Below are 23,205 nucleotides of genomic sequence, written 5' to 3' on the forward strand. Positions count from 1 at the left end.
TTAAATTAGTTTTTAATTAAAATGCGTATTTCTTTAAACAGGGCCAGCTGAGGAGACCTGGAAAATGCAAAGCAAAGAGTAGTAATCCAGTAGCCAGACATCTACAGCAGCATTGGTCCAGTGTTGGGCTCCAGGACACACCTAGGGTCTCACAGTGCTTCTAGGAGCGATGCAGAAGGAGAAGAAAAAATAGATTTTCCCCTTTTTGCTTTAAATCATCAGATTTGGGATGTGCAGATACGAGTTTGCTTATCTTACCAGCCTAGCTTTCAGGGGGAGGAGAGTGTGAGGAGCGGCACTTGGTTTTCTGCAACGAGAGACGATCCAGGATTAGCACATTAACACGAATCATCGAACTTTAATGTCCATAACCCCAACCCTATGCAGCATGTGTAGATATGCTGCATACATTATTAATATATTCAATAATATTCAAAAAATAATGATTCACAATCTGTTGTTATTTAGGTCTACGCTTCTCTTTTACTTCTAGCTGGTTTAGGGGGTTAGTTTAGAGGTCATTTCTTTCATGTCATGTCACACGGCCCACACATGACATCATGCATTCCTAATAGCACTGGCTCGGTATAATTGTGAAGCTAATGAGCTAATGGCTGAAGAATGCTACAACAGCTGCTGACACGAATTTCTCAAACCAGGTCTGACGTGTTAATGCCAATCATTCACAAACAGGATGAAATCTGGTAGGTAGGGGTGAACAGTCACATTTCCAATCATGGACGTACAGCAACATTTGCCTGCTCTAAGGTTTAACAGGACAGGCTGAAGATGAACGCGGCGTCAGAAACAACCTTCTGATTCAGCTGATAGTGCAGACTCTGATCAGACAGCCAGGGATGTCGGAGGGACTCTGTTGCACTCATCCTCCAGCTCTTGCTCTTCACCAGCAGACGGGTGATGAAGTCTTTGGCTTCGTCAGAGATGTCTTTAAACTCCTCTTCCTCAAAGTTCCACTGACAGGCCAGGATGTTGTTCAGGGTCTCGTTGTCATCGTCGCCAAGAAACGGAGACAAGCCGCTGAGCCTGGACCCAGACAAAACACAAGTTAGGAGTGCTGCTTGCATGTGTGTGTGTGTGTGTGTGTGTGTGTGTGTGTGTGTCTGTTTGTCTGCAACTCACAGCATGTACGTGATTACACCGAGGCTCCACATGTCCGTGGGGAATGAAACAAACTCATAATTGATGACTTCCGGAGCTAAAAATTCTGGCGTTCCAAAGTTGACCTTCAGCTTCTCTCTGGGTTTGTACCTGTAAAGAAGAAAAAAAGGAGAGGGACGCAAAGACATGAAGGGAAGGCATAGACAAATATTTGAGTACAACAGCTGGTGAGTCTTACCGCCTGGCCAGGCCAAAATCAATGATTTTGATTTTGTTTGTAGCTCTGTTGACGCACAGAATGTTCTCTGGCTGAAATACAACAGAATAGAAGCATTATAGCTAAAGTAGGCCAAAAGGTGAGAGCAGATGTATCCCAAATCCAGATACAGGTGTAACTACCTTGAGGTCGAGATGAAGGATGTACATCTTGTGCATGTACCGCAGCCCTTCACAGATCTGGCGTATGAACAGCACCGTGTCCAGCTCCGTCAGGTTGTAGTTCTCATCAATGATGCGGTCAAACAGCTCCCCTCCCTCCACACTGCAGGAAAGAGGGGCTTGTAATTCTGCTGTGCTGACAGATGAGAGAGGCCAGTGCAGAAGCACAGACTTACTACTCCATGACCAGGATGAAGTCATGACGGGACTCAAAGGCAGCGTACAGCTGGATGAGGTTGGCGTGGTTCAGCTGGTTCATCACCTGGATCTCATTCCTGACCACCTCCTGAGAGATGCAAATACAATTGGAGTTACAGCAGTTTCTACTTTGACACAAAGGTGATCATGGAGGCTCATTGAGGACTGACTACGCTGGCATAGAAGTTGCTCTCTAATGCTACCCAAATGACTGAGGGAGCTCGGGCCGGTTCAGGTAGCAACACAAAGCATGCAAAGGGCTTGGCTCAGTGTCTGTGGGGTTTTGTTTGCCTCTGGGGTTTTAAATATCTCAGATGGCGACTGAACAGCAGGCCCCTGTCAAATATCTGTGCGCTCACACATCACATTTGGATGACCCAGATGCCAGAAAAACTACGCACGTCAAACTGCCAACCCTGGAGGTATAATTATTTTTAAACATAATCCAGCGTGTATAATACAATGAAAGTCATGCGTCATAAAAACATCTCTACCATTGGGGAATATCTACTCCCTGCCTACCTTCTCTTTCTGGCTCCTGGCCTTGATTATCTTGGCAGCCAACATCAACCCTGAGGAGTTCTCCATACACTTGTGCACTTGTCCAAAACGCCCCCTGGTGGCAGAAAGTCGAATAACACGCACATGAGGCCAACGTTCCAGATTTTTATACAAATATTTAAAATTTCATGAGGCAAAAGCTTGTTAAGACTGCATGAAGTTGTGTGGGAAAATCTGCAACCAGTTCCAGACTGTATGCAAATGAGTGAGATTAACATTCTCGTTTGTAAAAACATCATCAGAGCAATTACGGCTACATTTCTTTCCCATTATAGCAGAAATATGAGAAGTTTGCTTGCGTGTTTGGAGTTAATCTACATTGAGTGTCAGGGTTTAGCACTAGTCTATTACATCATAGTGTCCCTCTGAGATTCACTGTCATAGGTCCCTTAGAGGGGGCTTGGGGAAAAATATATAAACTGCTGAGCCTGCACCTTTGGCTAAGTCACTACAGAGGATGTGTTGCAGTGTCTGTAGGAAAAGCAGGAAGAAATGCTTGATGAGGATCTGGCAGTTTTTCTTCCACTCACCCGCCCAGGACTTCATCTCTGTTGATGGTGTAGTAAGAAGAGATCTGATGGGGTTTAGGGGTCACAATGCGGTGGTCAAAGGGTGCTAACGGGGGTGGGCTTAAGTCTGAATGAAGCATAGGAACAATACATTCATCAGTAAAAACAATAAATAAAAACACAAAAAAACTAAAAGGTGAACGGAGAACAAAAAACACACAGAGGAAGAGAACGTGGTCCCCAGAAACAAAATGGATCAAGTATCAGCATGCTAGTGTCTCATTATCTGTCCTGCCAGCTGTGGACACTGACACGCTAATGGCACAGTAGCAGGGCTGGAGTCATGAAACCAGATCTGCCTGCATGTCTGAGCAACACAGGGTCAAATGTCAAAGAGCAAACCACACCTGAACACATGCAACCTTTTTATGTCACATGTTTATTTCTTCATGAACGTGATGAAATCTGGAAACTCTGCCAGCTGCTGTCCACATGGTCTTTATCAACAGTTACAGCCTCCATGTCATTTTTACAATAATACAATCATATGAATAAATGTGGAATGATGATTGGTGAGTGAGATTAGCCTGGAACAGGAAATGAAGTGATGGGACATTGATATTGCCCCACGTTCAACCTAAATCTATCGTCTCTCTTAAACACGTGCAACATCAGGTTAATGCGTCGTTCTGAATATTGATACAATGTCTCACCAAGGATTAATTCCTTTACTTCTGGCTTGTCCTCCGTCTCTTTTTCCACCTCTGTCTTCACCTCCTCAGATTTAGAGGCCTGTGGCTCCCCCTCCTTTTCTGCCACCTGCCCATCAGCAGTTTCCACTTTGCTCCCATCAACTCTGCTTTTTTTGAGCTCGTCCTTCCCCAGGTCTTCTTCTGTGACCCGGCGTTTGCTGCAAGCAGCCACGTCAGCCTCCTCAGAGCTATTGAACAAAATAAGAAGAGCAAATCAGACCTTGTTCCCTCGTATCCATGGATGAGTTTGCTCATCGGCGACGCGTGGAATTATATTTCTCAGATGTCAGTTATGCTGTAAATACCTCTGCTGGGGGAGATGAGAGGCCGGGCAGATATCTGCTGTGACGCTTAAGGATGTTTCTAAGTTTGAGGACTCCGTCTTTTCTTTGTGTTTCCTCTTCCCATCATCCTCCACTTTTGCATCTTGTTTCTCTTCCTCGGACTCTGAATCCCCAAAGATATTCCCATCCTCCTCCTCCTCCTCCCCCTCTTCCTCTCCCTGGTTTGTTACCTTCTTCCTATCGTCTGGTTGAGCAGCAGTGGTCCTGGATCCATCCAGGATCAGTTCTGCAGGCTCCTGTCTTCCTCTGTCATCCTGCCTCAGACTGCCAGCATTGGAATTTTCTTGGGAATTCTCGGTGTTCTGCCGGTTGAGCTTTTTCACCTGTTCGGGCAGCGCGGCCTTGTTCAGTGAGGATGTCTCTGAGGAAAATAAATAACAACATAAACAAGAGATCATCAAACATTTTTGAATGCTGAAAATGCATTTTTACACACTCATTGATGTTAATGTTTGCAAACATATTTATGCATTTTAATTTACATTTATCCCTTAAAACTGCCGACCACTTCCAGACAAAAAGTCCAAAAGAGTTTTCACTGTGCGTGATGGCAAACTGACAATATGAACATGAGTGAAACGGTGATCCTTATCATTGTCGGCCTACCTGACGACTCCTGAGGCTTTCTCTTCTTCTGAGCCTTCAGGCCCTTCAGGCTCAGTTCGGCTTTGTCATCTTTTGTCTTGTAGAAAGAAAAATAACAAAAGTCAGATAAACCATGTTTGAAAGCGCTTCTAAAGAACCCAAAAAGATTTTTTTGCACTGGTCAAAAGGCCAAGGCGTCTGTCAGGTGAGGCGCTCAGTAGTCAGACTGCATGTGTCTCCCTCAACAGCCACTGTTTATTTGTGTTTCTATGGCTGTCCCCATAAGTCATGCTGAATGCTTTGTTGGAAAGATGCCTCCTCTAGGAAAAGGGGAGAAGGTCACATATCGTCTTTCCCACATATGATATACTTTAAGAACATAAGCACAATATCAAGGGAAGATACTTTTGATATATGAGTCTGCTGCTTTTAGAAAAGGAAGAAGGAAGTTCAGGGGATCCCTGTTTGAGTCTCTCTTGCAGTTTGGAACGATCATCACAGCCACAAATCTGTTCCTAAAAACAGCTCCTGAGTCAGCAGAAAGCAAGTACAGAATGTACAATATTCCAGCGGACATACAGTGATGTTCTCCAAAGACAGGGAGGCAAAGGCTGCTCCTAATATTCTATATTGTTCTGTGTGTCTGGAGTCCTACACACACTGGGTGGGTTTTATGAGGACACCAGGTCATCTCTATCAATCGCTGCAGGAATGCCACCAGAGACCGAGTGCTGTGCTGAGGCGGTGCAGCTGCAGTGGAACAGAAGCAGGCCTGCTCATGATAAGATAACCAGACTCAGTCTAATCAGACCTCCATGCAATCGCAGCTTGAAGGAAAATTACTTAAGATTACAGACAACAATAAACGAGAACTAATAATAGCCAAGTAGCTCGTATTATCTGAGATGGAGCTGCTTGAAATGACAAGGATGTTTCACAAGTCTTTTAAGAGCTATTAGTTGTATGTTGTATTTTACAAACGTGATGCCATCTGCAACCTTTTGTGCAGCGTTACTACGGCAATGAGAGCAGTAAACACATTGTTTTCTATTCAAAGAGGCTAATTATTTTGAGGGGATTTTATTCTTGGAGAAAATCCCTAACATTCTTGAACGTCTCACCTTTTTGCGGGACTTGTTGCCGGACTGTTTAAAAAGCAGATCCACCAGTCTGGAGCTCTTTACCACCTCCCCAATAAAGCTGATCACCTGCTGGGTGCCCTCCACCAGCTTCTCCACCCCATCAAGCCTGCGACTGTGACTGTCAACATGCTCTCCGGCCTTCTGCACAGCCCCGCGGATCTCTCTGCAAAGCTCCGCCACCGAGCCCCGTCTTCCCTCGTGGTCCCCTTCGCGCATACGAGCCAGGTCTTGACCCATACTCCGCACGTCCTGGGATAAGCTGTCCAGCTGGGTTAGAACAGTCTGTTGCATGTTGAGCAGATGTTCCATCTGAGAGCTGAGGGAGTCAATTCTGTTCTCCATGCAGCGTAAGTACGCATCATTAGAGGAGGAAGGCGATGCTGAAGATGAAGATGGAGCAGACTGGGATTTGTCTGAACCATTGAAAGAGAGTTTTCTTCCGCCGGGCTTCTGGCTGTGGAGAGGGTTTGGGTCATAGACTCTAGCTAAAGAGTTGACAAGGCTGGCGCTCATGGCGGACTCACGGCAGGTGTTCCTCAGATGAAGCACAAACTCTCAGGACAATGAAAGCGAGAACATAATAACAAGACAAAGCAGCAGAGAGAGTGAAAGGTGAAAGGGATGGAGGGAGAACGCTGGTCTCTCCCTCCAGAGAAATGGGTATTAAGAATAGAACTGACTGTGCTCCAAATCAAAATGCAGCCTCCTGCAGACGTCAGGGGCCGAGTGGCCAGTGATAGCAGCCCGAGGCTTGAGTGTCTAGTTGAGGAGTGATATGAACTGGGGGCGATGCTGGAGGGGGTTGCTATGTGACATTTGAGACACCTCCGAAGCCCTTCAGCCAGGTGACAGAATCCCAAGAATGCGCGGCTGATATGTGATGCCGCAAAAAGTTTAAGAACACAAACATACAGGCAATAAATACATTGAGAAGAAGAATGTCAAATATGAGCATCCACAATTCCTAAAAAGCTTTAGCGGATATGACAGCATAGAGTACACAAAGACTGTAAAAACGATCCTCGGTGGAGAGAAGCAGGAAGCCTGTGTTTAGCAGATTCTATAAGAGGAAGCAGAGCTGACAGGTGCTAAATCTGCTGGAGGCACAAGCGCGTCTGAACCCTGATAAAAGCCTTCCAGATGCTACAACGCATTATTTTTATCACTCTCATTTTTATTTCTGATTTGTTTTGTTTTGTTTCAGGATCAGTCGGCATCAACTGCAAAATCAGTTTCCTTTAATGTCAGGAGGGATCTTCTTTAAAAAAAAAAAAATCATATTTGAGGTAGAAAAAAAATCTGCATCAAGATAAAATGTAGTTGAGAGAGGTGAAGGAGAAGAGAAGTCGACTGTTCCCGCCCCTCTGGAGGATTGAGAACCTACAACCTTAGATAAACACTTTGGTCAGCTGATCTGGATCTTGGTTCTTGCGCTTCGCGAATAAACCGATTGAACGATGGTTCATTAAATCTGTATAAGTTCTCCAGGCTTCGTCCTCAGGTTTAGCCAGTCATATGGAACATGCACTGGCTTTGTTGTTGTCTTCATGTTGATATGTGGTTAAGAAACCGTGAAATCCAAATTCTGTTTGAGGTTTTTCCCAGAATACCGCGATGGCGCGAGCACGGATAAAAGCAGGAAGCAGGTGCCTGACATCTTAGAAAGGGTTGGAAGGAAGAACTGTGGGAGAGCAAACTGACTGCACATGTGTTGTTGCTCAGATTTAAACAGGATGAACTTACACACAAACACTCACACGTATTAAGATGTGTCTGACTGCACATGTTGCCCTCAAACTTTTCCACATGTCAGGGCAGCCATATCTGAAGTAGGCCGGATGACAGAGTGCCGGCGCCTGTACGCTGGCAGCCACCTGTCAGCACCGGAAAAACCTGACCTACACTGGTTCCGTGCACAGGCGGCTCATCAGCTCACTCGCCGTTCCCATTTCCACGCTAGAGGCTAAGGTGAGACCGAAAGGAGACACTGTGATCTGTGTAATTGCAGAAGGAACACAGGCTCCTCAACAAACAGTGGAAACTTGTTTGATCGCTGAAGGAGATCAGATAAGGACCCGCACCCATCCCATGTGTAATGACGCTGGTCAGCTCATCAGAGCTTGACAAACATCTCTGTCACCAGCATTTCTATTGAAAAAAAGTGGCTTAAAAACTATCGTTAGTCACAGAATTATACAGAACCCCACTGGGCTGCTGTTTTGTAAAGTCGAAGTTCAAATTAGATAAGCTGCTGAGGGTGCCTAGAGACAGACAAGACATTTTGGTCCACCTCACAGCGAATCAGTAACAGCCCTCTGATCTATTACTGGGCCCGGGTCCAGGACACGGGGGCCCCTGAATTGCCTGGGGTTTCCTTCCACATGGAATTTATCAAACCATTAGGACGACTCACTTAAAGAGAGTGAAAAGAATTCTGTTTGACCAACTGCACTCAAAGGAGGCAGCCTGAAGGTCCATCGCACGTCAATGTGCAAGTCACATTTTCAAGATGGAGGTCCTGGTTTTGTTCTTTTATATGTATTCAGTTCAATATATTACAATGTATCGAACCTCCATTTATTCTCATCATATGGGGCTTTTTAGCTTTCAAAATGTGAAGATATTCATCTGTAACAATGAACAGTGAGCAGAAAACTTTTTAAATGTTGTTTGGTCAGTGTGGGACTCGTATAATTACACAGTTCTTGATCTTTTACCTGAATTAAGCTTAATTTTATGTCTCAGTGACCCCTGTGACCTTGAGCTAAAAATAAAGGTCTTTACAGGCTCAAGAAAGGAAAAAGGACAGTTTCATAACCAGGTCATAGCCGATATTTTCAACATCCCAGTATTATTTAGTGAACAAAATCATTTAATTTTCAAACGGACCATACTCATAACTATGTTTTATTTCAGTATGAATAATCTATTGTCATTACATAATCTCAGATAATCTTTCATTCAACCAACCAACTTTTTATTCTGAAACAATAATATTGAAAATGAAACTCAGCTGAGATGTTGATGAAAAAGTGACATTTCATAAACATTATTATTCCATCATCTGCCCTGAATGGCCTGAATTTACCTCTGAATGAGAATGACTGGCTGTAATTCCATCGGCAGGAAGTGGAATGTGTACATGTCACTGAAGTAAGAATCTACCTTTTACCAGCCCCACCTGTTATTTTCCTGTTTGACCACCCTACATGTGTCACAAACCCTTAATTACAGTGTTAGCTGCTGGGAACACTGCTATACTCTAAGTGCACATAATTACAGTCTCCCCGCCCCCCCAACCCTCCCCACATTGTTTTAAAGACAATGTGTGCTGGTGAGACTGGTTGGTTCTCATAGGTGTGTCATCATATAAGAACAAATAAGAACAGACACGTCTGCATTTCTCTTTACTGTCGGTCTTGTGTAACAGGATGACAACTAGCTGTGACGTCTGTCTATCTATCTATCTATCTATCTATCTATCTATCTATCTATCTATCTATCTATCTATCTAGACTGCATGTTCTAATAAAACTAGACTGCATTCCCCTTTATTGACATTATCGTGGTTTATGTAAATATATTTTGAAGTAAGAGATAAATGCATTCACTAGTTCCTGTTAAAGGTGGCTGTCGCACGTCACGTGGTCTTTAAGGCTTACAGTTCTTCACACTCGGTCGTGAACCATCCCAGCATTTGTTGGAGGTCCCTGTTCGATGGCGCCAGAAGAACTACGTCATCTGCAAAAGGCAGCGACGAGATCTTCCGCCCACCGAACTCGACACCCTCCACTCCCCGGCTGCACCTAGAAATTCTGTCCATAAAAGTTATGAACAGAACCGGTGACAAAGGGCAGCCCTGGCGGAGTCCTACCCTCACTGGGAACGAGTCCGACTTACAACCGGCTATCCGGACCAAACTCCTGCTCCTTTGGTACAGGGACTGGACGGCCCTTATCAAGGGACCTTCCGCCCCATACTCCCGGTGCACCCCCCACAGGGTGCTCCTGGGGACCCGGTCATAAGCCTTTTCCAAGTCCACAAAACACATGTGGACTGGTTGGGCAAACTCCCAACTCCCCTCAAGCACCCCAGCAAGGGTAAAGAGGTGATCCGTGGTTCCAAGGCCGGGGCGAAACCCGCATTGTTCCTCCTCGATCAGAGGTTCAACTATCAGTCTAATCCTCTTTTCCAGCACCCTGGCATAGACTTTCCCAGGGAAGCTGAGGAGTGTGATCCCCCTATAGTTGGAACACACCCTCTGGTCCCCACTCTTAAAAATAGGGACCACCACCCCGGTCCGCCAGTCCAAGGGCACTGCCCCCGACTGTTGCCATCTGGTTTTTAAACAGTAGATGGCAGCAGAGGAGCACCGGGACTCCTGCGACCATGGAAAGGACAACCCGGCCCAAGGAAAGCAATAAAGCATTTGGAAGGAGGGTCACATCTCGATGGTTACCCTCGACCCACTAAGCCTCCTGTGCACGCAGCTTCAATGAGGCTTGAACATCACTGCTTGTCATGCTATATCTACTGGACATGGCTGCGGATCATAAACACATCCTGCTGTCAAATAGCAATTTTACCAGCTGTGAATACATATTGACTTGGAGTTCAAATTCTTCCTGCTCTCACTTTAGATTCACTGTACAGTGGCAGAGTTTATGTTCAGGCTTGATGTCTTGCTCCATACTTCAGCACGTATTTATGACAAGGTCATAGAAACATAAGAGGTTTACATTTTAACAAGCTCTGTCTATTGCATTTAAAACTGTTTAGAAATTGAACAAGTCTGCACAAGTCATAAATAATTTGGGGATTTCTTTTCCCCTTTGCAATATAATACTCATATCAATTTCAAATATTCTGAAATTGGCTGAAATAGTTATTTGACTGATCAGAGGGGGATTGCAGTTTTACATTCCTGCAGTCTATATTTTTACCACTAGGTGGCGCAAACTTTTGTTTCCCATTTGTCCAGTTTAGTCACTACAATCTATTAAGAAAAATGGCTGTAAAAAATCTGTAAATTTAACACTTATGAAAACCACAGCATTTGACTATTTCTCTGGTTTTGTTTTACATATACGGAGCTTTTACATTTGCTTTTTTTTGTTTTACAGGGACTGTTCCTTAGAGACTCAGATAAGAGACCATTTTAAATGAAGCAGGAAGTATAACTCATGTTGATGAGGACGCGCAGAGGCAGCGGCCATGATGACACATTAGACGATAAATCATTTTACTCGACGAGCGCCTGCAATGCACCACATAAATGATACAGGGCCAACGAGCCAATGTGTGCTGACTGTGTGTGCTGTGGTTTGTGTAGGGGTGTAGAAGGCGCCATTGCTATTCATCAGTGCTGTGCTGGCATGGAGTTACACAAACGGCTGAAAGTGGACACCAGCCGAGAGGCCCGGTGAGACCAGGCGAAAACAGCACATTCCTCCAGAGTCCTCATACCAGAGCGAAGCAGGCGGCCTGCAGAGCCGTACACAAACCGTGCATCTGGAAAACAAATCACAACCTGCAGGTTCAGCTAACATACAACAGGACTGTTCCTGTGGATCAGAAAGCTTCTATTTATTTAAAGTCTTTATTCTATTTATAACTAACAGCAGTTTACAGTCGTTCTGCTATGAATGATATGGTATTAACTACTCCTCTTCCTGGTCATTCGGTAGAGAATGCTGTAAATTTACTTCCAGCTGTCAGTTGTAGGATATCAGGGCTTAGAAAAAAGTGTCATAAAGTTTGTTTGGAGCTGTTGACGTCTCCACTGAGTCTCTTCCATCACCCTGGTTGTATTCGTTTGCACATTCATTTGTTCTAAGCCGTGTGAAGATGAGGATCATGTCCAGCAGAAGCTCTTTGCACATTAAGTCATCTTCACATTAGCACAGGTTAAAGTCCTGCATGGTTCATGCAGCACAGACTTTAACTTTGATTATGCAATTAGTTTTATTTTCAGTCGTTTAGTTTGAAACATATTTAGTCACATTAAGGCTTGTTATGGTTGGATTTTAGAGCAGCACTTTTAAAAGTCCTGCTTCCTCTCAGCTGGACCGGTCTGATGGGGATTTGGCTCAGATAAGTCCAGGACTTTATCCTCGTTACTTTAATCTCTTCCTGTAGCTTTCACTGAGTCTACATGGCTTTATCAGATTGTCTTCCAGGATTCCCAAAAGATTTTGCTCCTGATGGGCAACTACTGTTTCTTCTAAATGTTCTTTAGAACATTTCTTTTCAAATTAGAATTAAAAAACCCTCCCACACACAGATGACCTCACACACAGTGAGCCTGCATCATTTAGTGTTGGATGCTTGATAATGATTCATTAATGTGGGTAGATGTTATATATTAAGGTGAAGGTTCAAGCAACAGTGTTGCACAATCAGAAATGCCATGTAAATCATACAAGTTGCATTCACATCATTCTTTCCTTCATTCTTTACTGTTTAGGTCAACAGCATTAAACAGGAAAACCATAACTGCCCTGTTCATACAGAAAAACAACAACAGAAGTGATGGTTATTAATCCTGCATTAATAAGACTATTAAACATGAAAACTAACTAGAAGCAGCAGTAACACAACTTCCACCCTTTATGAGGAATCAGTTATACTTGCTTCCATTTGAATTATTTGTATATGATTATTAGAGTTGATTCTGGAAAAGAGATGGTTATAACGAGGTGTAATGTGTTTAATGAGCTCTAATAATGGCTGCAGATTCACTAATATTGCTTAACACACACGATGGACAAGATCTGAGCCATCATTAGACTGGATCCAGGTCTGATACGTCTCAATGAGTCAATATTTCTAGAAAGCACTAACCAAAGAAGGAGAACTGGATACTGGACTCAAATATAATATAAAATAATAATAAAGCACCCTTTCTGCTCTTCACCAAATAGAGAGGCTTTTAATTAACAGGATAAACCCATTCTGTGTTCACTCTTATTTTTCTAACTGAAATATTTGATGTTTCCATCAACCACCTGCAGGCAGTTTAAAGGGACTCATGTGTAATATTTGCATGGCAGATCTTTGCCAGAGATCATGTAAAGTATGAGACACTTGTATTCTGTATATATCAGTATTCTGACAGTTAATGTGCAAAGTGTGCAGTGAAAAATGTGGAACTTTAAATGTGGAATTTTAGATAAATGCCAGTAGATGCAGTATCTCCGCTTTCTCTCTGATATCTTTAATTTCCTGCTATCTGAGGGACAAACCAAAAAATCTCTTTTCACAATGATAAAATAATTGTTGAGTCCATCTAAAAATGATGCCATGCTGACCATCATACAACGTTTCGGCATCAGGTCCGCGTTACTTTGAGTGGTAACGTGATAAGACGCGGTACGTAATTTTCAGCAGGTCGGCTGTAAATGAAGATATTTGTATTCAGCCTACAACTTATTTGATGCTAAGCTAACTTCACTAACGTCCGCCGGGCTGTGCAACAGTACCTGAGTGTCTGCAGAAAAGGTGCTCTTCCGCCTCTTCTTGTTAAAGAGTAATTTCCACCACCGTTGCCACAGAAAAGTGGCCACAAGACACACACTCCCCAAGATCCAAACATCTTTATCCCTGAGAAAGTTCTCCATGTTGAACAGGGTGAAAATCTGTCCTCCTGTCCCTGCTGTGCACCTGCACAGGCTCTACTTTCTAATCTGGCCTGAGGAGTCTCAGATGGCGGGCAGCAAGGCGCTGGCATGGAGAGGCATCGGCGGTCAGTTTTCTGTGGCTGTGTAACGAACCATCGTTCTCTACAGACGCAGACAGGAACGGTGAGCCTGTCAGGTTACCTGCCTGCCCAGCCAACCGTTCACCCCCCAACCGGCTCCGTCCCTGCCTCCTTCCCATGACCTAAAAGGAGAGGACGCGCTGTCTGCGAGACGAGAAGGTGACAGGTGGTGTTGGGTTCGGGGTGTCGTCGCTGTGTGCAGAATCAGATGTCTGCTGCTTCTGCTGGTATGTTAGCGAGACCCCTGTCGTGTCCTTTAACTCTGGACGCAGCACTTCACCGATGTATTTCTGTCTGGCGCTGCCTCCCAGCCCCACGCAAACCAACACAATCACCACTGCACAGTGAGCAGGTCATCAACAGTCACGTGCACCCGTGAACAAACCCCTTGCTGCTAATTTAGTCCTGGGTTGGTTCTTCAGGAACAGCAGGCCCGGTGCTGACGGGGTTGAGTCAGGAAAGAAGGATCATGTTCATGGCCAAATTTCAGGTTTCTGCACGGGAACAGCCCATCGTTCCAGACACAACTTTATGCAATCAATCTGTTCAAATCATAACTTCAGGGTTGTCCCACACACGACAAGCTGTCAGCGCTGAAATATCTGAATTAATAGCATGAAAACAAAACTGTCAAACTATCAAATCAATGTCGTCGATAAAGGAACTTCAACGTCAGTTCTCATTTTCCACAGGGAAAATATCCCTGAGCGGGAATCTCGGGAATCTGATCTATTCCTCATGATGTAATGATGATAATTATAATAAATACGATAACGATAGCTTTCAGCTGTGAGGGAGGTGGACAGAAGACTCAGGAAGGAGCTGTGGAGAGGTACTGGGGCAAAGGTGCAGCCGAACCTGCAGAGAGGCAGCTCCCAAACGTTGCTCTACGTGAATTATGACGCAACCCGGGGTCTTGAATTACACACGGGGCCTCCTGGGTAAGTGGGACACTTCCTTAAGTGCTGCCTGCTGGCCTCTAATGACTGATTTACAGTTGGACCACACTAAAATATAAATACCTCAAATTTATCAGAGAGGTTTACATGTCATTCAAGTGTTACACATATTATTATTGACATTACAATTTAATATAGTTGTGCGGATCACCACGGTTACCTTTCAAATGTTCCAGGAGAGCATTTGACATTTTGGTCTTTCAGGATGTAACAGTAAAACCTCTGTGTTTATTTTAAATAATGTTGAAAGATGTTTATCAATGATGAAAGAAAACTGGCCCAGGAACACCATTTCATGGCAACCAGGCCTGTGTGTTTGTTTGGGGATCGTATGTGCGATATGTTTGTGTGTGTGTGTGTGTGTGTGTGTGTGCGTGTGTGTGTGTGTGTGTGTGTTGGGGTTCAAACTCTGGAGAAGATCTGTAGCTCCCTCTAGTGAGCACCATTCTACTCTAGCATCATTCTGCCTGACTGAGGGTTTCGTGCTGGAAAACACGTGCCAAGGAGCAGGATAGTGTTTCCGTTGCCCGGGGTTACCCGAGCCTGGGCTCTGACATTTGGAATTGATTCCATTAGGGGTTGAACGTAGTTAACAGACGGTAGATTTGTGGATTCATTGAGCTAAACTCACTTGGAACTAACGTCTATGTGAGCATGTTACCTGCTGTTGTCCTCGCTCCATCTCCACATGCTTCAGCTCCCAGAAGCTCCTCATGGTTTCCACCTTCTCCAGGTGCCGGTAGAAGGCCAGCCGGCCCAGCCGGAGGCTGTTGCTGCGGTTGCGGATGGCCTTCAGGCCCTCCATCTTTTCAACGATGGGGGACATGGGTATGGGTGGTGGGACGGCCGATAATGACAGTCTTCCATTTTTCTTTGCAGAGACTGACTCATTGCATATGGACTTCTTGCCTGACCTGAAAGTAACAAAATAAAGTTTAGAAACCTCAATATATCATTGAATTTTGTCTTGAAATGCACAATAAATGCATTCTCAGTAATATAATCTTTGAAAGATCAAATTTCAAAGTAAGAAGGTTTATTAAATTAACATTTGAGTATTTACTGAAAGAATTTCACCTCATTTTGATTGTAATATATAATGTTTTTGTATTTTGGAAAGTTAGATCCAAATTATAATCCCTCACAAAAGACCAATAAACTGATGCATTATTGACAAACATGAATAATAAACTGTTAAATTTGCATTTATCAAACTGAACCACGGAACACCTCTCGATGTGAAACCAGCAGCAATACCGCAGCCTTCTTCATCCCCCTGGTGGAGTCCAACAGGGCAACAAAACATTGGTCCTGACTGTTGAGGAGCAGCAACATGAAGAATCCCACCCCGACGCTCCCTGGGGACGGCTGCCTCTCTACCTGGGGAGCCCCAGAGGGAGCAAAGGCAGACCACTGGGGGGGATTTATGCCCACAGAGTGCAACTTTTGTGCCTTTGCTTGACAATTCCTGAGGTCAGCGAGTGTCTGCACCTCACTGTGGCTCATGAGCCTCTAAGGCTGCAGACCTTCCGCAGCAGCCAGGGCTGTTCTTTAGCATCGGGGGTCTTCTAAGGGTAGAATTTCAGCTCCGTCGCTAAATGTGAAAGAGCAGCAGGGGATGCACCTGTCGCTGTTTCTGGCTCTATTTATCTTTATACATTTGATGGTTTATGTACTAAAAGACATGGATGTGCCTCTATATTAAGATAGCTCAATTATATTCTTTTTGAGTCGACATATCTGTCTTGTAAATATCTGAAAATATAGCGCATCGTACCATAATCATTTTTCCTTATTCAGAGAACTTACTCAACATTTAAAACATGGTTCATCAGACCATCATCTGATATAGCTTAAGGAGCATTTCCAACAGTTTGGATTATTGAACAAACAACGGCATTTCAACCTCTAGGTTACGTTTTAAAGAGAAATGTTTTTCACAGTCTGTATTAGGCCCATATCTCGGGGTTGGACCCGAGTCGCTCTGAAAACGACACTTGAGGCTGTTTACTGTCTGGAGGTCAGTCATCTCAGTGGCCAGAGCTCTAAATGGGCAGCCGACCCTTGGCTGCTCACTTTAAAGGGCTTTATTTCAGTACTCAGAGAGGGTCAAGGAGCACGATGTCGCCAGAAATGGAAGCTCCTCTGCTGAAAACCCATTAGCTGGTGGAATCTGTGCTGCCAGACAGACAGGAATTACAGTTGAGCAGAGAGCTTTCTACTGTGGTCACTTCGACTCATTGCAGTTGCTGCTCTTGCGTAAGGGTATTGTGTCTGGTATGCTGCGGTCTTTGACTTGTGTATGAATGCAAAGGGCCAATAGTTTGTGTGTTTACTTTGCTTGGCTGTCCTCAGTAATCCCACTCTATAAAACAGACGAGGGATCCCATCTTGTCTGTTACAATCCCACGTAACCGATGGGAGGGGCTCCCACATTTCTTTGATGCTCTTTGAGGGGCTGTGGATTGTGAAGCTCATGACTGCCGAGTTGAGTGATTCAAAGAAGAAAAGTTTACACCCGATCCGTCATTGCCTAGTGTAGTAATAATAATACTATAATACTATAATAATACTAAGTAATTAAACAGAAGGTATACAATGGAGCTGAATCATTGAAAATGAGAACTCCTTCCCGCAACTCCTTTTGGGGTATCGTTAGAGCAACAGTTGGCCGGCACAACAGGGGGCGCCATTACGGGTGCAAAAGGTGAAAGGTCAGTAATGTTAGAAGGGCCAAGGCTGGTCAGAGCTATAAAGACCAGCAATGAAATAATACATTCTGGACACTACAGGTCAGCAGTGCGTAACAAGGTGAAAATCTGAGTGGAAGGGCACCAATTAGCATGTACATGTTTGTGCACTAAAACTGAGGTGGAAACAGTGAATTACTGCATCTGTGGAATTTGTTGTTGCCCCTTTATCAACTTATCTCTCAGTTCTGTTTTTTCCCGAAATGAATGAATGCTGGAAAAACAGAATTGACATGTGGTTGGAAAAACCACGAGTCTTAGACCAGATCCCTGAGGAACACCGTAAAAGAAGATCGCCTCAGCATTTGAATTACGAATCTGAATTTAATTCTATTTATTTCATAAGGAAGGCCTCGGCACAATAATGATCCTCAGTGAGGAATATTCTATTTATCTGTCTGATGAACCTCGTAAATTACAAATGGAGTTGGAGTTGAATTCTGGCAGACGTGTCGGCACGCTGCTCCCCACCTGGATGTTTTTGCTGTCACGGAATTAAAGTTATGTGTTTATGGCCGTGGCCAAGTATTGACCAAAGCCTGAACATAGCCGCGGGTTTATTGTACCACGCTAATTGAACACACTGGGAACAACAGAGAGTGTTAAAAGCAGAGACACCACCAACGCTGACAACAACAGGTGATCACAGCCTCAGCGTCACTCTTTCCTGGGTTTGGTGAGGACAGAAAGAGTTCTAATAACCTCTTTTTTGCTGATACAGTGGTTTAACAAGGGATTGTGGAGTCACTTTATGTAGTTTTTAATTTTTTTTATTATTTTAAGGATTTTTGATGAGGTCCAAATGTAAATTTGAACGCATACAATTACAATATTGTACTTAAAAACAAAAAACCCAAAAACATTTCATTTGAATGAGTGAATGATTCTGTTTTTAAATAAGCAGCAAATATTGGCGTCTGACGTGTGTTTTCGTGTAGGTTCAACATTGCAAAACGAATCAATCCAAATGATCTCAAACATGAAAACTTTGGGAATAAATACCTCTGGAGCTCTTGAGTCTCAACAGCTCTAACTTTATCGGACAGCTGTGGCCCTCAGCTAAGATATCCTAAAGTGGCAGCAGGAGACAGAGAGGCGGCTGCATGTGTGTCAGTTGCATACGTGCTGTGTGTTCGGCTCATAGTGGCTGCATTTAAAAAAGGCGTGGGAGCGATTCAAACACTGATTCCGTTTATTTGTTCCTGTGGATGCATCACAGATGCACCAAGAGGGGCCATTTGAGGGTCTTTGTCACCATCAAGAAAGTCTAATTCCGACTGTCCAAAGCGGGACTGGCAGCCTGCAGTGGACGGTCTTCAGCCCATCTTTCTCTCACACAAGCCTCTGCTGTCATGTTTGTAGTCGCATGGAAACATCATCAAAGCCTATAAACCATAGGAATGTGGGGGAGGAGGTTCGTGGGGGGGAGAGAATAGCACCGAACATCATCATCCCACCAAATCTGTCTTTGGTCTTAGCTGAGACGCACAGCAAAAACAAACACCGGTAAATAGAGTGAAAGCATGTGCGAATCAGGGGTCAACGTGCATCTGAGGTAGCCTCAAGTTTATTTCTTTAAATGACTTCATTGAAGGGGCAAATCGACCATTTCCAGGGAACCTCTCCATCAAAAGTCTTGTTTAGGGAGCAGAGACGCTCAGCATCAACCATTTCTCAAACCTTAACATGTTGACTGCACAACATGTACAGAATGAAGGGATCAAGAGGATTATATTGCTCCATCTATTCCCAACTGAGTCCCTGCCAACTCTCTCTGCAGATTTAAAGCCAAGCCATAATGAAAGTATCACCACCGGCACTCTCTCAGATAGCCGCCTAAGAATGTTATTTTAGGACAAGACTCTTCAGTCGCTCTGTGCTGCACATCAGTGTACGAGTTTAACCGTGCACAGATCTGTGCATCATGTTTTGCCTGCACATGCTGATATTTGTGCCCCAGGAGACACACCGGGTGTCCCTCCAGTCTGGCCCACGGAGGAAAAGTCTGCATCCTTTGCAGGAGCATGTAACTCTAGAACCTCCCCTCGATGTGCTTTTCCATTTCGCTGGGAACAAAGCAAAGTTCTTATTTTAGACCGCAGCGCATAAAGTTGCACAGAAACTATACAACCGACACATTAGCAGCAGATTTTTTTAACGACTGCAATGTTAAGAGCATAACGTTTGTTTGGGGACTATTCCTTATCGAAACTAAACCCACAATACGACTTTATTTTAGAAAGACTCCCAACACGATAGGAAAGATAGTCGGTTCTCTTTTCAGCCTTTTTCTCAAAGACTCAATAAGGTTTAAAAATCAAAATAGATATCGAGCAAATAATGTTGTTGAGTATTAGTTTAATTTTCATGCCCGGCATTAAGAGCGCTTAATAAATCAGTCTGTGTTGGTAACTTGACAAGTGGCACCTTGCTCTGAGCGTAACTGATACCACAACAAAACTCAGTGCTAGAATTCAAAACACGAGCATTACGCAGGTCAGAGTTTGCTTTGCCTTTCCGAAAAATACCACCAATATTCAGGGTAGGGAGGTCAAGAACACCTCTCTAAGACTGCAGTTAAAGATATTAAGGAATAGGATTCTAGCATACCACCGTAGCAGACTGGGTCCTTCTGTGGTCAAAAGAATCATAGAACACTCACCCCTGATAGTTGGGCACATTTGTTATCATCAGAACCTTTTTCTCTTTCCCCCCCATGTCTCTCATGGACGAGGCGGATGGTGTCCTCTCTCTACTGGGTTAATAAGGGTCCTGGTGGGTGTTGTCCTGCCCTGCACAGACCAAACAGCAGGAACGATTTGATCCGAGACGAACGGCAAAGAGGCCGGATGGAAAAGTTCACTCAGCGAGAGGCTCTGACCGATTGAGAGTGGGAGCCACTGATGCCTAGAGATAAGCCCCGAGGTGGGCGGGTGAAGGAAAGAGGGGGGTGTGTGAGAAGAGATGGAGGGGGTGGTCTAGTCTGGTCTGGGACCCTGGGACCACAAGCAGGGACGCAGGAGAGGAAGTGTTCCAGGGAATGTAACTTGTTAAAATGGAATGAGCGGCATGCCAGAGTGCCATGTGTCTCTTCAAGGGGAGAGATGATTGAGGTTGGAGGAAGGAATGGGGGGGGGAGGGGTGAAATGGCCCCAGGGAGAGCTACAGTTGGGATCTACAATATATACCCACTTTGTTTTTGTTTATGCTGGCAATAAGTCCCAGTTCCTGTCCACTTAAACGCTGCAGCAGCAGAAGATTAACCAGAGCAATAATATCATAACACATATGGAGAGCACATTTACTAAATATACACTGTATCGGGTAAAATAGTAGGCTGAGTCATGGGAGTCGTGAAATTTAAGATGGAGAAAAGTCAAATGAACAGCGTATCAAAGTTGTAAAACCCACAGACCTCAGTTGACGTAACAGCTCTTTGACAACTATTAAGAGGAGATCGTAAAATCGGATGAGCCCCGACTTGTCTTCCCGGTTGAGAGTGTTGCTGGGACGCTGGATCAGAATGGGAAACCCGTTTGGAAGAAACAGACGTGAGCGACAGAACAAGCAAAATAACGTACTCCTGTGTGTCATCTCTAAAGGGGCCCCTGGAAGGTCCCAGACCACACCAATTTAGGGAGGGAGCTCTACCACCGTGGGTATTCCTGGATGCAGTCTGTCCCCAGGGGCCCCCCTCGGCTCTCCGCTCAGGCCAGTGACGAGCCGGTGGCCGCCCTGTTCCCCATGAACACTGACACCCTGGGGAGGATCTCCACTCATCCCTCCACCCATTCAGTCTCAGGCGATTACATACATCCTGCTCCATCTAATATTGAGTGCAATGTGGTGGTTGCCGTGGGAATAGGGGGGAATTCGATAGTGACTGCACTGGCAAAAGGCCTCTCACTGTGGCGCGGGTCGTGGTCAAAATGCCAAATGTTTGCCGCTTCAAGCATTTAATTAATCTGAAATGAGCTGATCATTCGCAGTAAGTGCAGGACCAATACGAGCCAGCATACGCTAATTAAACTTGAGCAGCTAAGCTACATGGTGCTAGCAGTAGCTAGCTCCATAATTAAACTTTAGGAGGTGTCTATCTTGCTATGCACGTAGGGGAGATCCACCGCCGACACAACTGTAACCAACTGTAACTGTGCCTTGGGGAGGGAGGACTTGTTCGAGACATTTGGCATTTCCCTCCCTTTTCTGATCAGAGCTACAGTAAATTTGAGGGCTACATAGTCGTGTGACCTCGGTTGGAGGCCTGAAAAATGCTTCAAATGTTAGCTGAGTATTTTGCCATCACTCTGTGTCTAAATGTCCCACAAACATTAAAAAAAATGACACAGTGTTGGTAAAACAGTGGCTTCTGTCTCACACACAAGTTGTGGAACATTCATATTTCCTTCTCCCTCATTGATTGGCTTGTTTGATTGGACAAGAATTTCTGCCATTACTACCCACGTTATATATTTAGAAATTTGTTAAAGTTAAAATGAGCAGGTCAGAAGATTTTGGAAGATTTGGGATTTTTTTTATCAACTTAGTTGATATTAGTTTCTGGGACTTAATAAATGTAGAATAAATGTATATAACATAAAATTTTATTAATTTACATCATGGGCTTATTTAATGTACTGTAGTAGGATATTTTAGTGTTTTAAAGTGGAAAATCTCTGTTTCTATAATAAACATGATTTGTTTTAATCAAAATGTGATCAACCTTCAACATACAAATATTTTTGGGATCTTTTAAAAAAAGGAAATGCGAGGCAATAAAAAAGAGAACAATTCTGGGGAAAACAGGATGGTTGAAATAGCTCGATTGCTAGCGACCAGTTCTGGCGTGTTTGCTACCAATAGCTCTCAACAGTCTCAGCTTGTCACATTTTAAAATGCAGGTTTCTTCCCTGCACCAGATCTTTGCAGGATTGTCTCATTATCATCTCTCAGGTTATCTGTTGTTTTCCCAACCTTTTCTTTAGTGAGCTCAGTGGAGTCTTCGACCATGACACTCGATCCGTCTCCGCTCTTCTGTCGCCCTCCTGTCCCTCTAGCTCCTCTCGCTGTGATAATTAGTTACACTCGTGACTGTTGCTATAGGGTTTAGCAGTACTTTACATCTGCGCAAGTGTGTCGCCACATGTTTTTATTCCACTCCTGTTATTTTTAGCTTGCCCTCAATTGAATTATAATGGGACAATGCTGCCTGTTTGTGTGTCAGAGGCCATATATTAAACCAGAAAACATTCCCATGGAGGCGTGATATCGTAAGTTTGAGTGAATTCAAACAGCGACAAGCCTGGGTGGCTCTGCAGCACTCAGAGTTTCCATGAGCACTCACACAAGTCAGCGAGATAAGATAACGCGCCCCAGACCTGCAACGCCGAGTCTCGAGAAGTGGAACAAATGGAATTTTGGAACATGAATTATAATTCAGCTGTGAAGCATCTGTATGGGAAGTAGATATTAAAGCAATTATAAGCCTCTTGAATGAGTCAGAAGCCAGTTTCGTTTATTTTCAGACGGAGGTGAATGCTCAGTGTATCGCTCACCAGGGTTGGTTTAACGAAGTATCACATCTCCATTTCTACACTGTGGCAATGACATTGTATGAAGTGCAAATCTCATCGGCTGCATGAGAGCGGCGCGGCGGCGTTGCCCACTCTGCAGGCCGAGGGGTAATACGCTGACACAGAACTCCGTGGGCCACGTTTAATCTTACCTGGAATCTCAATCGGGAAGGCAGAAGCTTGATGATCCCGGCGAAGGTCGCAGCTGCGTGCATGCCACAGTGGTGGACCGGGGGGGTGGTGGGGCAGCGTCCATCAGTGGGCAGAGCTGAGGACAACAGCGTTTGCTTTGAACTGGCGTGCATTCGCAGAGGATTTCCACGCTCGGTGACACGCATGTACATGATCTCATGTCTGCTAAGCTGCAGCGCGTTTGTGGTTTTGCTGTCTGGTGTATTTAAGTGGTGATGAAATAATAAATAAATAGATCCTGGCTAACTGGGGGAGGCGGAGTCTCGTCAAGGAGCTGCTTTGGAAGAGATGTTTAAATTGTGATTTATTAGAGGAAAATGAAAC

The 23,205-nt window shown here is 44.4% G+C and overlaps 1 protein-coding gene across 7 annotated transcripts in view; it reads right to left on the reverse strand.

The window, feature by feature from the left end:
• Nucleotides 1–23,205, reverse strand: part of mylk4b (myosin light chain kinase family, member 4b) — a 27,837-nt gene continuing 4,632 nt past the window's right edge. For 3 of the 7 annotated variants that reach the window (XM_029828904.1, XM_029828906.1, XM_029828905.1), the window contains exons 3-17: nt 22,842–22,957; nt 19,779–19,908; nt 15,028–15,280; nt 4,528–4,603; nt 3,883–4,282; nt 3,539–3,765; nt 2,847–2,952; nt 2,278–2,371; nt 1,734–1,843; nt 1,519–1,660; nt 1,358–1,428; nt 1,141–1,269; nt 813–1,044; nt 259–307; nt 1–160 (exon numbers count right to left, since the gene is read on the reverse strand). In XM_029828904.1, the coding sequence (XP_029684764.1) occupies nt 263–307; nt 813–1,044; nt 1,141–1,269; nt 1,358–1,428; nt 1,519–1,660; nt 1,734–1,843; nt 2,278–2,371; nt 2,847–2,952; nt 3,539–3,765; nt 3,883–4,282; nt 4,528–4,603; nt 15,028–15,280; nt 19,779–19,843 (1,950 nt within the window). In that variant the 5' untranslated portion in view covers nt 19,844–19,908; nt 22,842–22,957 and the 3' untranslated portion in view covers nt 1–160; nt 259–262. Of the gene's footprint in view, nt 161–258; nt 308–812; nt 1,045–1,140; nt 1,270–1,357; nt 1,429–1,518; nt 1,661–1,733; nt 1,844–2,277; nt 2,372–2,846; nt 2,953–3,538; nt 3,766–3,882; nt 4,283–4,527; nt 4,604–5,627; nt 8,836–13,129; nt 13,888–15,027; nt 15,281–19,778; nt 19,909–22,841; nt 22,958–23,205 lie in introns of those variants that run through there. The other 4 variants (XM_029828907.1, XM_029828908.1, XM_029828903.1 and 1 more) reach the window with 4 other exon arrangements.

This window comes from Takifugu rubripes, chromosome 20 (genome assembly GCF_901000725.2).
Source record: "Takifugu rubripes chromosome 20, fTakRub1.2, whole genome shotgun sequence".
NCBI classification, from domain to species: Eukaryota; Metazoa; Chordata; class Actinopteri; order Tetraodontiformes; family Tetraodontidae; genus Takifugu; species Takifugu rubripes.